The sequence below is a fragment of the Parambassis ranga genome, chromosome 4 (assembly GCF_900634625.1).
Source record: "Parambassis ranga chromosome 4, fParRan2.1, whole genome shotgun sequence".
NCBI classification, from domain to species: Eukaryota; Metazoa; Chordata; class Actinopteri; family Ambassidae; genus Parambassis; species Parambassis ranga.
The window spans coordinates 6,011,392-6,028,703 of NC_041025.1; the positions used below are offsets into that span (position 1 = coordinate 6,011,392).

General features: G+C 41.0%; 1 protein-coding gene and 1 long non-coding RNA gene across 4 annotated transcripts; one reads left to right on the plus strand and one right to left on the minus strand.

Moving 5' to 3' along the window:
• Window positions 1–242: 242 nt before the first annotated feature.
• nek1 (NIMA-related kinase 1) lies at window positions 243–12,803 on the plus strand. Of its 2 annotated transcripts, XM_028404179.1 has the most exons (36): window positions 243–322; window positions 1,026–1,174; window positions 1,286–1,382; window positions 1,469–1,566; window positions 1,770–1,853; window positions 1,941–2,008; window positions 2,104–2,190; window positions 2,621–2,675; window positions 2,866–3,066; window positions 3,142–3,214; window positions 3,509–3,621; window positions 3,786–3,851; window positions 4,137–4,193; window positions 4,285–4,332; window positions 4,463–4,543; window positions 4,671–4,843; window positions 4,923–5,042; window positions 5,143–5,245; window positions 5,747–5,833; window positions 6,249–6,332; window positions 6,427–6,504; window positions 6,832–6,927; window positions 7,035–7,244; window positions 7,325–7,378; window positions 7,472–7,709; window positions 7,857–7,973; window positions 8,056–8,232; window positions 8,392–8,556; window positions 8,643–8,745; window positions 8,872–8,948; window positions 9,036–9,253; window positions 9,673–9,830; window positions 10,046–10,428; window positions 10,674–10,807; window positions 10,885–11,017; window positions 12,001–12,803. In XM_028404179.1, exons 2-36 carry the CDS (start codon window positions 1,058–1,060, stop codon window positions 12,012–12,014), a joined length of 4,167 nt encoding a protein of 1,388 aa, XP_028259980.1. In that variant the 5' UTR covers window positions 243–322; window positions 1,026–1,057; the 3' UTR covers window positions 12,015–12,803. The 2 variants fall into 2 exon arrangements, with proteins under 2 accessions (XP_028259980.1, XP_028259981.1); XM_028404180.1 differs by lacking the exon at window positions 5,747–5,833.
• Window positions 12,804–14,672: 1,869 nt separating this feature from the next.
• Window positions 14,673–17,096, minus strand: LOC114434908 (uncharacterized). Of its 2 annotated transcripts, XR_003670520.1 has the most exons (4): window positions 16,903–17,096; window positions 16,331–16,526; window positions 16,168–16,247; window positions 14,673–15,933 (listed from the first exon to the last, which is right to left on the minus strand). It is a non-coding gene; the product is annotated as an uncharacterized LOC114434908 (long non-coding RNA). The 2 variants fall into 2 exon arrangements; XR_003670519.1 differs by having other exon boundaries at window positions 14,673–16,247.
• Window positions 17,097–17,312: the final 216 nt, after the last annotated feature.

Genomic DNA, 17,312 nt, shown 5'->3' on the forward strand with positions numbered 1-17,312 from the left:
AAACGAAAGCGCTAAGGTTTGGATGATATCAATAAAAGTATTTTTTTTTTTACAATGAATATTTAAACAGTTGTTCACTTCCTGGGTTGGTTTGTGGTTGCTATGGAAAATGACTACAGCAACCATGTCACTGTGGGTGGAGACTCAGCGACGATTCGTTGCGATAATTGATTGACAGTTATATGCACCAGTTCGTGTCCGAGACATGTGAAACCGACCAATAAAAATGCAGGAAAAATACCCGTAGTCCTGTGATAGAGAGTGTCAGGGTAGTAGCCAGCACGAGAACCTCTGTGGGAAATATCAGCGAAAAAGACTAATGGTAAGCTATGTATTCGCCAACTAATAGTATTTACTCACCGCTACACAGTGAGCTACGTCAATAGTAGTACTCAGACATTCGTTCATTTACGGGGACATGTATTTAATGGAGGGTGGGCTTGGCCTTCCATCTTCGTCTAGCTGCTATGTAACGTTAGCTATCCCGCTACCACTTGTGTGTTTGCTTTCAGCATCACAGCCCGTCTGAAGCGACATATTCTGTCTGATATCAGTTCTCGATAAAGCACACATTGCTGCATATTTAGGAGTTGACAATCATTTTGTCAACGCTACAATACCGTTACAACACCGCAAAGAGAACTGTCAGCGCTGGTCGAAGCTGGAGGAGGTAACCTCAGTGTCATCCCACAAAGTCCAGCTCATGCTGAAGGCTTACTGTTTTGTTACATGGCCCCAGGTGGCTGCATAAAGCAGAGTTTGGTTCATGGTCCAACAACTTTTTGAAACTCAGATGATGATAAGACCATTGTGTTAAATCAACATATGCTGATGTTATTTCATTGATGATATATATATATATATATATTTTAAAGCTCACTTATATTGGTTGTTAATTGAAAAGTAAAGCACAATCTCTCCATCTTTATCTATATTTGAGGTAGATTCTGAGAGTGAGTCAGAGGCAAGGCCATCACAATTGTCAGCTCGATTATAGCTTTACAGTGTTCTTCATATCTTTGCAGACCCATCATAAGGAGGCAGTCACTCCAGTAACATGGACAAGTACGAAAAGGTGAAGAAAATTGGGGAAGGCTCATTCGGAAAGGCAATCCTTGTAAAATCCAAAGGAGATGGACACCAATATGTCATCAAAGAGATTGGCATATCCAGAGTAAGATCCCAGATATTATATAACTATACAGAACTTACATAATCATTATATTATATATTGCTGCTGCTCACTGCCTAACTGAACTACATCCTCTGCTCTTTATGGTGACAGATGTCAAGTAAGGAGAGGCAGGAATCTCGGAAAGAAGTTGCTGTTCTTGCCAACATGAGTCATCCCAACATTGTTCAGTATAAGGAGTCCTTCGAAGGTGTTCATTCATGTTCTTTGACACAAGAAATCAGAAGCCATCATAATGCATGTTGTATGCAAATTACTTTTTTTATCTCTTTTTAGAGGGCGGCTGTCTGTATATTGTAATGGACTACTGTGAGGGTGGAGACCTGTTCAAAAAGATCAATTCTCAAAAAGGAGTGCTGTTCCCAGAAGAGCAAGTAAGCTTACAACTTTTTAAGACAAACAAAATTTACAAAAACAAATTCACATCATGTGGATTAGACTGATTAAATGCCATGTTTTGCACGCTCAAATAAAATTGCCAAATTATTTTTTTTTTAGCATTTCTTTCCTAATTTTGTTTTGCCACTGTAGTTATGAATGATGCTCAGTGTTGCTTGCTGTCTCCTTTTTCTTTTAGATCCTGGATTGGTTTGTCCAGATTTGCCTGGCACTGAAGCATGTGCATGATCAAAAAATCCTTCACAGGGACATTAAATCACAGGTATAGCTTCATGCATCACATCTTCTCTGAGTGATGGTAATTTTGTCACATGTTACTTGAATTCTTCTTCTTATAATATATGTGTAGAACATATTTTTGACCAAAGATGGGACTGTGCAGCTTGGAGACTTTGGAATTGCTAGGGTGCTGAACAGGTGTGTATAAAGTTGTCTGAATAGATCTGCATATACTCATCAAGTCAAATTCTGGGACTGTTAAAGTATTACACAATTTGCTTTCCATTTAACAGCACTGTTGAACTGGCAAGAACATGCATAGGAACACCATATTACCTGTCACCAGAGATCTGTGAAAACAAACCATACAACAACAAAAGGTACTTGATGCTTTGGGATGCTTTGATTTCAGTGTTTGTTTTTTTGTGACGTAAATGCAGGGGACAATCTAATGCCTGTGTGACTCATGCAGGATTAAATGGTGGCTTTGGGGTGATGTAAGAAAATCATGTCTCCACTTTATTGAGTACCCTGCTTGTGTATATCTACAGCAGGATGCTGGTATTGATTCCCTCCTAACTATTTTAAGAATGCATGGATTCTAATTCTCTTCAGTTAGTGTCAACATTACTTCACTGTATCTCAGTGTTTAGTCTTGATTTTTTTATTTTTTTTTATTGCAAACAAAGTAAAGAGATTGGATGTTTCTGTTTGTCTGTAAAATGAATGTACACTTACCCTGGAACCTATCCCTGTGTGTCCATTTGTACACTTTTCCCCTGTCTTCTCCTACCGTCTTTCCTTCTGCAGTGATATTTGGGCTCTAGGGTGTGTCCTGTATGAAATGTGCACTCTTAAGCATGCTGTAAGTATTCTGTGTAAGCTGTTTACTAATTATTGTATATTTCATGTACTTTATGCAGCATTGCTGCACCAATGAATTCTGATTTTAAAAGTATTTTTAAAAATCGTATCTCATGATCACATCTGCAACTTCAAATTGTCTTAATCTGTGCGGTGGTTCCAACTCTGTGTCTGTACATGTTTACTTTCAGTTTGAAGCTGGCAACATGAAGAACTTGGTTCTGAAAATAATTCGTGGCTCATTCCCTCCTGTGTCTGTTCACTACTCCCAAGAACTGCGTTCACTTTTGACACTACTGTTTAAACGCAACCCTCGAGAGAGGCCCTCAGTCAGCAGCATACTGGACAAATCTTTCCTCTCTTGTCGGATAGAGAAGTTTCTCACACCACAGGTAAAGTACAGTACAGTTTTCTTTAATGCAGTCCTTTAATTTACATGGCAATATATTTAATCTTTTTCATTTCAGATCATTGCTCAGGAATTTCGCCATACATTTCTTCACAAGCAGCCTAAAGTGGTTGGGGCGCAGGTGCTACCAGGTGAGCAAACGGTTTGTAATGCTGTCTGCCCCTGCATAGGTACATCAAAGTCTGCCTTTTAAACCCGGCTTGTGGTTTATTTATGTTCATTTGCAAATTAATTGTGATGAAATGATGCACAACATTTTGGTTGACTGTGACACTCTCAAGTACAATTAGATGACAACACCCAGGGATTTGCAGACAGATTTAAATGTTGAATTTATTTAGCACCCTCAAAGGTAAGAAAAAGGTAAAGGATACTTTACCTTTTTCTTACCTGCATACTTTTCTGTTCCTTGTACCAAACCTCAGCCCAAAGGATCACAAAACCAGCCGCCAAATATGGAGTGCCTTTAAATGGGAGGAAGGCACCAGATGGAGCCAAAAAGCCTGCAGAGAAGAAACCGATTGTAAAACATAAAGCGGTTAGTTGGCTATTATTTTGAGGTCATAAAGCTGTATTTGTTATTGAGCTCCTTGTCTGGAGTTTCAGAGGCCTCTCCCATTTCTGTGTGTGAGTATGTGTTTTTGTGTTTTTACATCGTACTGTGTTGGCAACCTCTGAACCCCAGTGTCATATGTTGCTCAGGCCCCTCTCCCAGCAGCCCCCCAGAGAAGAGCACGTCAAGTGGAGGAGGAAAGGAAAAAACATGAGGTACAGCTGAGAGCCCCATATAACTTATATTCCCAGATAGATTTTGCTCCCGTCTCCCTCCAAACCAGCATTTTCAGTTTTACTCCCCCTCATTATGCCCAATCCACACCTTTACCCTTTTCCACAACTTGAGTGTTTTGCCCGATCTCTTTTAATCAGCCTTTTCCTCCTCCTGTGCCTGCCCCTGTGACAGAGCTGTCCTGCAGTGATTTGCCTCAGTGGGTTAGTCTCATCTTTTTTTATTTTATTGTTATTTTTTTGACATGCTTGTGCTGCATTTTACAGGACGGCATCAGGAAGAGAAGGATGGAGCTGATTGAGAAAGAAAAGAAGCGAGAACATGTCAGCATATTTTTTTTTGTACTTCTAAAGTAATAATAGTAATAGTAATAATAGTTTTAAGTCTTAGTTTTCTACTCTGTGTCTTCCTTAGCTGGCCTTGTTGAAAGCAGAGCAAATGAAGAGATATGAAAAGGAGAAGGTGGGTGGAGTCCAGTGGGCTTAGCCCCAGTCAATGTCTCTCGTAATGGATCCATGCTGCACAAACCACCGTGTACTTAAAATATTCTGATGATACAGCTAAAACTTAAAATAAATCTGATCTTTCTCAGATCAATCGAATAAACCAAGCCAGAGAACAAGGCTGGAAGCATGTCTTGAGTTCCAGTGGAGGCAGCAGCCCAGAGAGGAAGGTAATGGATAGTCACACAAAACCTCAGAAAATATTTTACAATAAAATGCAGCCACATTTAATGATTACATTGTTTTGCTGTGTTGTATCAGTCTCCCTCAAAATGACCCTTTATCCTCTAAACTCAGTGTTTTGTAGGAGTTGGAAAGAGGGCTGCAGGAGTTGGTCCCTCTGTCCCAGGTGCTGCACTCTTCAGCAAAACCCCATATGAACAATATCATGCTGCCCTGGACCAAATGGCTAAACCACAGCCTAAAGACATCAGCAGGGAGGGGTTCTCAGGATCAGGCAGTCCTGTTCGGTACGTTTGGATCCCTTCTTTTCTTTGGAAATGGTAGGTATGTTAAATGTGATAATGAAATTTCCTCTTTGGTTCCAAGTATACCAGCTGCTGCTGGCCCTATGCTGCCCAGTGGCCATGCCCAGCCCCTAAATCAAGATGCAATCAGGAAAGAACTCCAGAGGCTGCAACATGTTTCAAAACAAACCCATATCAGCAGGTAAGTCAATCAGCAAATGGCCTGAAATGTTCCATCCTTGTTCTATATACAGTATGTACAGTAATGTGGTGGCAATATTTTTTGTGTTCTCTGTTTTCAGACAGCGTGGTCAGATGGCAGCAGAACGGGCCTCTCAAGTTGAAGAGTTTTTACAGAGGAAGAGGGAAGCCATGTTCAACAAAGTCCGTGCTGAGGGTCAGCTGGTATGTGCTGTGACTTTAACTGTAACTTTAACTGTTTCTGTTTCAGTTTCAGTAAACTGAGTGTAATTTTATTTGGGCATTGATAAAAGAGAAAAGTGAGCCCCAATACTACGTATTTTAAAGCTACAGATGTTGCCATAAGGCAACATTTGTAACATCAAAACTGAATCAAATGGCCGATTGTAAAAAGCCACGGATAAATGATAGTTTTACAATTTTGGTTTGGTCAAAGACCCTCTTAGTAGACTGGCATACAAAACAAAGGACAAATAAACAGTTTGCTTTGGAATGGTTTTGCCCTTTTAAAACTAATAACTACCTGGGGGGGGTTCACTTTTAGTAACTTGCTTTACCTGCAGCCATTTGATTCAGGATAAAAAAAGAAGAAATGTTGGTTGGTGCAGCTTTATTTATATCCCGGCCCTGTCTTGTGATTATTGTGGCAGTCAGCTGTTAGGACCAGCGTCCTTCTAAAGTGTGGTTAAATTAAATGGTAAACAGGGTACTCGGCAAAACCTGGCTGCAATCTTTGGAAGCCGGGGTGGTGCTGGTCGGTGCAGGAGACCTAAAGCCAACAAAGAGGAGGAGGTAGGAGCCCAAGCCTGAATGCCCAGTCTCACACTCCACCGCACTCATGGCACGTGTGGCTTGGCACGTCTGCGCAAATCTCCCCTTGACACACCCATAATCCAACCCAGCAGCTTAAATTCATGCCCATGTGTATGGTGTTCCACTGTCTAATGTGAACGGTTATATTTATTATATTTTTTGTACCATTTCAAATAACCAACTTGGTTTTTAATTACAGTTTTTTTTTCTCATGCAATTTTAAAGGTGCCAGTGTTGTGTGTTATTTTTATTCTGTGTGGATGGCTGCTGTGTTGTGTTAATGTATTAATGCTGACCTCACCCTGAGTTTTGTGTGGGGGGGAAAAAAGCATGTGCTAATATAACATTCTGGATGTCACTATTCAATCTGTAACATTTCATGTTTTGTTCTCAGGAGTACTTGGCGAGACTGAGGCAGATCCGCTTGCAGAACTTCAATGAGCGTCAGCAAATCAAAGCTCGGCTCAGAGGAGAGAAGGTACGTTCTTCCACACTTGGATAGTACTGAGAGCACTTTAATCAGAGGTACTATGTGACTGTGACACTTGGTCTCCTGGCTGTGTTTGTTTCAGTATGACAGCGATGGTTCTGACAGCCAAGAGTCCAGTGAGGAGGCAGAGCTCAGGAGAAGAAAGATAGAGGCTTTAAAGGTGAGTCTGCAATAAACACAAAGTTTATGCTATCAGTCATTGTGTACCTCACCTTCTCTGGCAACCTCTGTCTGCCTTGAGAATTAGAGGCCAGCTAGGGGCTCCACTATCATGAGAAAATAAAACAGGACTTGGTACATGATCAATCCATTTTGGCCAACAAAAAATTTGAAACATTTTATTAGTTTGTTCGGCTGTTCCCAAAATCTGACAGCCTGTAATCAGTGTCCGGAGGTAATAATGACTGTCACATCCCTATTATTTTTACAATGCTCATTAAAAAAAAAAACACAATATAAACACCACATCTTCACATGTACCTGTCAGGCCCAAGCAAATGCTCGTGCTGCTGTACTGAAAGAGCAACTAGAGAAGAAGAGACAAGAAGCATACGAGAGAGGAAAGGGAGCCTGGGAGGACCATGTAAGCTTTCATATTCTTCTGTTCATTCCAGTACCTTTACAAATCACTTATCTGGCTTCACTGGTGTATGAGTATAATCTAATTTTAGCAACTGTGTTTTGTGGAAGCTTGCAGCTCGGGGGATCAAGGTTGGTATGGCAGCAGGTAGTGCAGTAGCAGACCCAGCAGCAGCAGCAGCATCATCTACCTCCGACAGTGCTACTCCACAGTCCAGCCCCTGTCAGCCAGTCCCAGCTGCCAATGCTCTAGTCCTACCTGCATCAAAGACCCCCACCACTGCTATATCCATGACTGCTGCGCTGAAGAATGTTGGAGCAGTCAGTATAAAGTGTATCACCTCTTCTGTCATAATATTGTTTTGTTAAATTATAACTTACCTAAATGCTGTGTTTGGCAGATTACTCCACTTAAAGAAAGCATGCCTGAACCAGAGGCTACAACAGTGATCCAGGTGAGGTTCTTATATCAAAGTGAGAGTGAGTGGACTGTATGAACTGTATTCTGTTTTCAACCTGTAAATGTATTTAATGCTTACATGTAACAGAGTGAGAAGAAGCAGATTCTGCGTAGACTTAACCAGAACTTAAAAGCCCAGAGCCCAGTGGAGGAGGTTGAGGAGACACCATCTACTCCTGCACACCCAGGTCCTGCTCCCCAACAAAATGAGCCTGATGCAGAGAAACGGCCCTCTTCTGGAGATGGAGATCTGAAGAAGTGGGAACCAGCAGAATTGCCCGTTCTTCCTGTGGCTCACCAAACGTTAGAGGAGACCACAACGTCCTGTGAGTTGAGTCCTTGCAGGATAAAGCTCTCCATTTCCATTCAAGATAGATTATATGGTTACTAGTTACATTAGTTCTATGTTTTAAAATTTTGGAAGCAAGTTTGCTGACCCTTTCTCCCCATCACTTTCACATTACACATATCAGTGTCTCCTGATGGTAGACCCTCCTCTGGTGGTGACAGGAAGAAGTGGGAGGCAGGAGTTCCAGTTGTTCTTTCTGTAGCCCAGCAAACACTAGGGGAGACGTTCTTCACTACAATCGGTGAGTGTTCAGGTGCAGATTTCCTGAAAATTGCAGCAGTTTGTTCTGAGTATCTTTCCTCTCTGTATATGTGCTGCCACAGAGCAAACGGTGGGTGAAGTTATACAAATGGGCGTGCTTCAGGAAGAAGCTCCCAGGAAGGTGTGGGGAGTCATTCCAGACTCTCAGGTGCTAAGAGTACTTCAGGAAGCAGAACTTCAGCCTCTCACCCAGTCACTGGAAAATATCACTATTTGTGAGGGTGAACTTTCAAGTCATGGTTAGTCCTTAAATCTTCAAGAATATATGCATACATTTTGTAGTACAAGCAAACATGGAAGACGCTCACATTCTTATTTAGGTTCCACCCCAGTTTAAGAAATGTCTGTGATCATGATGGACTGGTTGTATATTACTTTATGGTCTCATATTCTCCCAGAAAAGCCTACTCAGGCAGCAGCAACTGACAGCGTCAAGACGCCTAAAGAAGCGTTGACCTCTGATCAGATCCCTGCAGCTCCCAATGAGGCTTCAAATGAGGAAAAGTCTATGGCCAGTGCTGTAGAAAGAGTGACACTGCCACCCAACCTACCTGAGGCTCAAGGTGATTATTATTATTATGGGATTTTGCATACTATTCAAAAAGTATATTCATTACACTTAAAGACTGTCTAAATTCATTTCTTTTAGATCCAGATTTGGAGTCTGTGGTTTTGGAAGAGACTCCTAAACAGGCCTCTCGTCCCCCTGCTGGTGTGCAACAGGCATGGGAGCATGAAGCCCAACAGCAAATGTGAATATACATATTTCTAAGTTGTCATTTACACCAGGCTGAAAATTCTGTCATTATTTGCACTCTGCGTTAGCATTATATAATTTAAAGACAATGTATACAGATAACATTGTATTTCTTTTGCAGGACACCAGAGGGCATTGTAAGACCAACAGCCACCAAGGAGGTTGAAAAGAGTGCAGAGAAACCAGCTGCATCATCTGGTGAGATTAATGTGTAGTGAGCCAAGGCCACTTTTTTCAGCGTAATTATTATCTTAATTAAATCTGCCCTTCCTACTGTCTCCGCAGCTCTAGCACAGCATGAGGAGCCCCTGTTTATGAAGTTGTGCTCTCCGGCACACCGACGCACTGCTGCCCTTGCAATCCTCTCAGCCCAGTCCTCCATGGATGAATCATCCTCCTCTCTGGCCTCTCGTTCACGCTCTGTCTCACCTCTACGCTCCAAGCACCAGAATGCTCTCCTCGTTGGCCTGTCTACAGGCATGTTTGATGCCAACAACCCCAAGGTGATCATTACACTCCTCCTTTTTGTCTGGAAATTGCCATGTATAATGGGATCCATGACATTATCAGAAGTAAGAGTGATCAGGTGTTTCAGGAAATTCACTCCTGCTCTTCTGCAACGTGATGTAGAGGCTTGTGTGGTATTTTGGGTAACCCTTCAGTCTTTGTTATTAATGAGGGGAGCTGGAATGAAGTTAGAGCCATTAATCATGTAGTCTGAAGCTTGCAGTGGGTCTGATTGGACAGAGAGAGCATTCATCAACCTATATCTTTCATAACCTTCATCAGGGAGCATGGGCTCTTCAGGGCCTAGCTTATTTAATTTTTAATATGCACACAAAGAGCTACAAGCAATATGAATGTGTCACAAAACCACAGCTCATTCAACTTGCCTTCTGCTGCGTTTGCATTGTTCTGTCAGATGCTGCGGACGTGCTCTCTCCCAGACCTCAGTCGTGTCTTCAGCTCTCAACAGGACGCTCCAGTGACGAGCAGGACTAATGTTGCTCCAGACAGCAACCTAGAAATCGAAGACCTTGATGATGCTGCTAAAGATGATGACCAGTCAGAAACTGAGGAGTAAGGCGAACACAAATTACATTTCTAAACTGTAAACATGCCTGTGCTGTGCTTTGTTTTTCTACATTGTAAATGCATTTCATTATTGCATTATATCGTTTCTGAACATGTTTCCACAGTCATGAGACGGCAGGTCATTTAATGATGACACCTTAGTCTCATTCTCTCAGTAATTTTCAGTGTGAGAGAGCCTGAAAATGTGTTCTGTTCCTTAGTGCATATGAGGATGAAGATCTACAGGACATCAGGGCATCCATGGAGAGACTGCTGCAAGAAGAGGGGGACGTGATGACAGACCCTGTAATGGTGGAAGCAGGAGACTTCAATGGAAATCCTCCAGAGGAAGGAGACCTTTTTAACCGGATCGCAGCTGAGATCGATCAGGACAACAATCGGATGGTTGTAGACGATGATGATGATGATGAGGATGATGACGACGAAGAAGGAGAGGAGGAGGAGGAAGAGGGTGAAGAGGAGGAGGATGAGGAATGCTCAAATGGGAGTCCTGGTGATGAGGAGGCAGGGGAGTTGCTTACGAATGGTGTAGGAGAAGAGACCCACAGTAATAATAGCCAGCTCAATGAAGAGTGGCATTCAGGTAGGAGGGGGCCTGAAACTATAAAGCTAAAGTTAATCATTTTCATGCAAGAAGACGCAGTTTCATCTTACTTCACTATAGCTCGGATAAAAGCAAAACTAGTCTTGGAATGATAATCATCAGATCTGTTTATCAATGAATATTCATGCCTCTATGCCTGTGATGATTATATTTACAAACTAGGCAGCTTAAAAGTGTTCAAGGTCAAAGTGTAACTTGGACTGATTGATTCTGCTCCACCATAGACGGCAGCGAAGAGGACCAGGGCAGAGAGACCGAGCATCATGACAGCATCTTCAGTCGTCTGGAAGAGCTTCGCTTCAACCTTGAACAGCAGATTGGATGTGAGAAGTTAATTGAGGCCTACAATAAAATAAAGGTACAAATATTCACTCTCTTAAATCCTCAGTTTGACTGATTTCCTGTAGGTGCCAACATCTTTGTTTTCTGCTCAAGGCAATACATGAAGATGAAGATGAGAATATTGACCTGGGCTCCAATTTGGTATTAAGCATTTTGGGAACTGAGCACCAGCATCTGTATCCCAACATCCTTCATCTTGTGATGGCAGATGGTGCATATCAAGAAGGTTAGTAACTGTAACTGTTTTTTTTTTTGTTTTTTGTTTTTTGAAAGAGGTTTTTGTGTACTTAACCACATTGTTAGATCGCCCCAATTATTGTCAAGGCTATAGTTCTACACATAATTGTAGTTACAATTATGTGCTGTCAGTTGTTAACCCATTTGTTTAAATGAGCAAAAATCACATCAAACCAAATCTTTCAAAAGTGAGTGTTTATTGTGCTTCAGCCACTACATTTTCCATGTACACAACATCCATCTGGCCTTTTACCACTATAGTAACACTACAATATGTTGATCTTCAAACGTCTTTGTTGTATCAAACATTCCAAAAACCCTGATTGCACCACATTCAGCACTTAGTAAACCGACTTTCTGACTGCACCCTCATCACTTCCTGACTTCTGGTATCCCTGCTGCAAACTAACACCATGTAGATATAAAACATACCCCTAGCTCTGTCTGTCAGCTTTGTCATGTGCTGTGCTGAGTCTGTTGTCAGACTCGGGCCACAACAGAAATAGAAAGGTGTTGGGAACATGGTATTTTTTTTTAAGCTTGAAAGATTCTCTCCCAGAGCTGAAGCAGCCTTCAGATACATTTTTCCTCTGAACATCTCTTTTTGACAATTCTTTTGTTTGCTATTTTTACTCACTTCTGAAGGAGAAACAGAAGATGCAAATGTCAGACATCTCCCTTGAGGTCTCGAGATCTGTGAAAGACGTGCCTTATAGTTTCCATCCTTATAGCGGTGGATACATTTAAATTAAAAAAAAAATAATAATGTAGAGATCAAACCCATCTACTGTAGTAATGCAGAGTAGACTATAATGTGACAACTGTCACAAACTAATTATAGATAATATAATATATTTTTGGAAATGAGCATTAAGAAGTTAACAAATACTATCCCAAGTCATCTTGCTGACATGGCAACATTTTATTCCTCACCCTCTCCAATAAATTATCTGTCTGTTCTCTCTCCCTTAGATAATGACGAGTAATATTTTGAAAAATGGAGCTGCTGGCGGGTTTGACAATCTGCTAGCGATCTGATGTCTTCCTGTGACGCACATCATTGGCAGAAGGATCTATGCATGAAGTGTTGCAGCCTCACATCTAACAGTGTTTCAGGAACACTTGCATGATGTTTAATTGGTACACTTGAGACAGTATTTCCTACTTTGACTATTACAAACACCCGACACTATTTTTCTAACCAGTGTTCATTCAGAAGTGCATTATCAAATACGTGTTCTTATTAACCAAAGTTAGCTTAAATGTTCATGCATATGTTTGTTGAAGTGTACATCTGCAGATTACTGAAACACATGTGTTCTCACATTTAATTATATATCTTCTAGTTTGTTGTTGGCTCAGTTGGTCTCTTCAGTGGCATTTTATTTTGGCAGGTAAAGATCTGGTTTTCTCAGGTGCTCGCTTTCTGTCCCATATTCAACCATAGCTTCAGAAAACAAACCAGGTCACCCCTGACACAGATGATCTACTCTAAACCGGTCCAACCTCCTTTTCTTATAACTGTTTTCAGCAAACAAGATGTTCATATTATCTAATACATTTTACACGATTCTTACTGTTTCTGTTTACAAAATTTCAAACAATAAGTGAGACTGTTGTCCGATGCCCAGGTAGTGTAGCAAAGACTTAGGCTGGTGTGGTATATGGTGAAAAAGATATTCAGGACAGAGAGCGGTACTAATGACGGGGGTGTAGATTCTAAGAATAATTTAATATTGTAAATCTTTATATTAAATAAACACTTTTTTAAAGAACTTTAAGAGAGTCCATGTCTTTCTGTCACATAGAATATGTTGAGTCCGTTTTCAAAAGCTCAAAAGAAATGTTTTGCTTTTCAGTGCTGAGTGCACAAAACTGTGATCAGCAACTTTCATGACCTTCACTCTAAGTTTATATGGGCACTGTTTGAATAAATAAATTCAACTTAGTTTTTATGTTCACATAAGTCTAGTTAAAATGTTACATAAACCACATGTCCGCCTTCAGAACAATAATTAAAAAATGTAGAAACCATTTGAATTGGTGACGGTATTGAATACATGTAGGAATGATTTAAGACTGGAGGCTGGAAATGGAATGGAATGTATTTGTATATTTTATCTATAGGCTGTGCTCCCAACAACATATTAGATTTTAGACGCCAGGTGATGGAAGACAGCATTGATTTCTGGCAGCAACGCTACCATAAACCTGCCATTATTGAAATGTTTGTCATCACTCAGCATGTATTTTCAAGCTGAGGCTGCACATTGTGTCATATTGAATATGCAATGCAAATTTTACATCACAGATTTTTACAGCTTTACACTATAGTCCATTGCACACACAGGTCATATTTGTTTTACTGTTAAAAAGATGAAGAAGAGTTTACATAAATATATGTGATTTCTGGTGACCTTGATGATAATGATGACGTTGATACCCACTCTCCGTGTGTTCAGGCCATTAGTCGGGATTAGCTCTTATGTGTCTTTATTCAATATTTATGGTGCTGGTGGTGTCGTGTTTCATTTCAGATTTAGTAAATCTGTTTCAAGTCCTGTCGTGGCTTGTATAAAGACATACAATAAATGAAGGTATGCAACTAGCCTATCTATCTATAAATAAGTAGATAAGAGCATAAGGAGTTTTTCAAAAATGCCGGTGGCTGTTTTTTTTAAATAAAAGCAAAGCACATGACAGCTGGTATGGAGTCATACCGTACCATGGCACCACAAACATTGCTGCTTTTATTCCCTCCCAGAATTATTTAAAAGTCACTTTGAAGCTGGCAAAATTCCATCTTTATATGCAGAATGCAGCCGATCCCTTGTGCTCATGAACATCATAAGTGCACTAAAATTAGACCGGGCTATAAAAAAAAACAAAGACAGTTCAGAATGTCTTCTGTAGAAGTGTTGGTATGACATTTTATGTGGGATGTAATAACTTAAATGCTGGGAATTTTCCATAGGGCCTGTGTCTTTGTAGATCTTTGCACTAAAAGGAGAGATTCACCCCACAGAGAAATATATGCACTCAAGCGTTATCAGGCAGCCTTCACTGACATTTGCTTATGGTCTCTAATCGAATTTGAAAGCAGATTGCCCCAGGCTGAGTTAGTAAGTCTGAGAGCCTTATCAAAGTAATACAAATGAAGCTTCCTGAATGTGAGTTATCCTACAAGTACATTAAGCCTGGAAGATTTTGGGGTGCTTTCAATTAAACAATCACTGTCTTAAAAGGCGAAATGTCAACTTGTGAATAACCCAATACATTCGCTCTGTAATCCACACTTTGCTGTTTTAAAACATGGGTTTCCTCTTTGGCATTCATTCTATTATAGTAGCTTTTACCTTGAACATATATTTACAGTAATGAACTGTACAAGAGGGGGCAATATTTCTGTCAAGCTCCATCCTTTCATGGAAATTGGGACATATGTCTTGTCATGTCCTCTCCTGCTTTCCTCATTCCCATTTATAAGCAGTAACACAGCTGTCACCTCCATCATAGTGCAGGTCTCTGTGTGCATAGTGATCTTTGTTGCCCTCAGGTGCAGTCATCATGACGGATTATTGCCTGTCAGAGCGTACAAATCTTTCCTGTTGCCTTGCTGAATTACATTAAATGATGTCTGCTGATGAAGCCTTTATTCTGAATATGTGCAGAATGTGAGTGTGTCGTAATACACAGGGGTCAAGCCAAAAAAGAAGGGCAGAGGCCATTGTCTCAGTGGAGGTGGAGGGGCGGAGCACAGTCTCTTCACAGTGAGGAAATATGACCTGAGGGCTCCTGCCAGCTCCCATGGGATCACATGTGACAGAAGAGAGCCACCTCCAAATAAATCTCTGTCTTTATTGCTCTTTTCTTGCTATCCCTCATCTCTCTCCCTCTTGCTCAATATGCAGTGTCCTCTGAAAGGGATAAAAATAAATCACGTGTTTATTGTCTGGCTGTGTGTCACTTGCTCTCCTCTCCCTCAAGTAGTTCTGTGCTTGTGAAGGTTATAGGGAGTCAAAGGTCTATTCCAAATATACATTTTGTAATAAAAGCTGTGCCTTTTGGGGGAAAGAAGTGCTTTGTTTCTCTCCCAGTGGGCCTCTACCTATTTTTAATCAGCCAGCAGGGTCCTTCGGTTTGTTCTTAACCTGAAGAAGAAAAGATACTGGAGAGTATCATCGCAGCATCCTGAAGCAGCCATAGCATCTTCCTTAGACTCTGGCACCCTTTTTTTTAGTTGAAGTCAAAAATGATATTTTTAAAGTGAGATGTACTTAAAATCTGCTCGTTTTTACTAAAAATATGGAGAAATGTGCCCAGCAGATGTCCCTATTGATCTCAGTGGAAGCTACAGAACTTATAAAGACGAGCCAAAGTTTCCCTTACACAATAAGGTAAATGCCAACGGCTGTTGTGACGTCCTTCCGCTGTAACGCCTGCCAGGGCGGACACTTCCGGTAGCCTTTGCGTTTACATGTTGTTGTAGCTAGCTAACGGTATTTGACATGAAAAAGTCAAAGTTTAAATACCAGAGAGTGTCTGGTACTACAACCGCAGAACACTGCTGTGTGCCACTGTGACCCAGACATCTGGAAAGTACAATACTGTACTTAGTTTTTTTACTTTTCCTGCAGATGAGGAGCTGAGGCCTAAGTGGATCGTCGCAATCCGCAGGGACAAATTCACTGCAACACCTCACAAGCGAGTCTCACTGTGCAGTTTTCTATTCTGTGTGCTGTCTCCAAAGATGGGGCGAGGGATGTCAGATGATGGTGTTGATGTTCAGTACACACAAATGCACAGGTAGAGGGTCCCAGTCTGTAATGCGAGAGTGGCATCTGTGTGTGGTCGGGTATTGGGAAATGTCCTTACTGGTAGCTGATAGGACAGCACGCTTTCCTCCTGCACCGGACCAAACATAGACTCAGGGAAGTATGGTATGTGAGTGAGTGTTTGAATGAAAATGAACTGGATGACTGAGAATCTTCATCAACATCTTGTCCTTCTACTAACTGACAGCACTCAGAGAGCTCCACCAACAGGGGTGTGGTCAGATATATACAATCTCTTTTTAAGCAAGTACCGTAAGCAGGTAAGTACGTGTGTGTGTATGTTTGAAGTATAGATAACACATACCGGATTCCTTCTGCAAGTCTCCTCTCTCTTGGTCTGGCTGATATGACGACCATGTCATGAACTGGACCAGGTTTAATACCCTGCATCAAAATAAAAACATGTTTAAGAAACATTCAAGAGATATCCATACATAAAATGAAAGAGTTGTTAAAAGGCTTGTTACCATGGTCCTTGGTTTGTGCCACTTTTGTTCAGTTTCTGTGCAGCTGAACACTGGGGGAACGGATGTAAGTCTCATCTGGGAGTAGTGTGCCGTCTGGTACAGTAGAGCTGCCACATGACTGCACAAGGCTGTACCTGCCACACAGGTACACTGGCACCCAAGTAAAACCACCAGCTTTGAATCCCTTAGCACAATCCTGTTATAACACCAAATACTTGTAGTGATACAGGGATTGATATAATTTATTTAGCCTATAGTTGACCAGGTCAAATTTAATCATGATTAATGTCCCTTTACTCATTTATAAACAGCAGTGCAGAATAAGTAATGAAACAATTATACAAGCTCTTAACAAAATCTGGCTTTTCCTCATAGACCTGTAGCACTCAGCCCTAACCGTGATCTCTCCTGAATCCTTGTTTGAAGCTGAGAATAACATAGAAGTTAATGTATTGCAATTCAGAAACACAAAACATTCATGACGGTAACCTATAACTCTGCTAAAGTTGTGCTAACTGAGCCAAGCGGCTAGCATCGTTTGGTAAACTGAACACAGAGGCTTGTTAACTTACCTTCGTAATTGTGTGTATATCTGGAGACGTACAATTTAAAACCTTTGTCTTTTTGTGATGTTGGTGTCTTTGATGCAGCCTGGATAATCCGGTGTACGTCATTTACAAAGCAAGTTATTTTCTCGGAGAAGATGCTTTTTACATCATTTTAAGTCATTAGACGATTCAGCACACGCCCTTTTGACAACCCTCGACGCTACCTTAAATTGCCCCTCGGAAATCACCCATATCATCTTTGAACCTTCTGTTTCTCAAGTACTCCTCCATTTGGAGCGTAATTTGATATAATATTAAAAGATACTACAATATAAAATCACATATTAGTTGTATTGTGCATACCTTTGGATTTCCAAAGATGACTCGTGTACTTATTGTGCTGTTCATGGGTAGATACGTAGTTTCCTATTTTC

What these genes read in the sequence shown, in the direction of transcription:
- nek1 (XM_028404179.1), top strand. Translation starts at nt 1,058, where the DNA reads ATGGACAAGTACGAAAAGGTGAAGAAAATTGGGGAAGGCTCATTCGGA. An exon ending in TGTGCACTCTTAAGCATGCT is followed by an intron (nt 2,676 to 2,865) that starts GTAAGTATTCTG and finishes GTTTACTTTCAG; the next exon opens with TTTGAAGCTGGCAACATGAA. An exon ending in CTCGGCTCAGAGGAGAGAAG is followed by an intron (nt 6,333 to 6,426) that starts GTACGTTCTTCC and finishes TGTTTGTTTCAG; the next exon opens with TATGACAGCGATGGTTCTGA.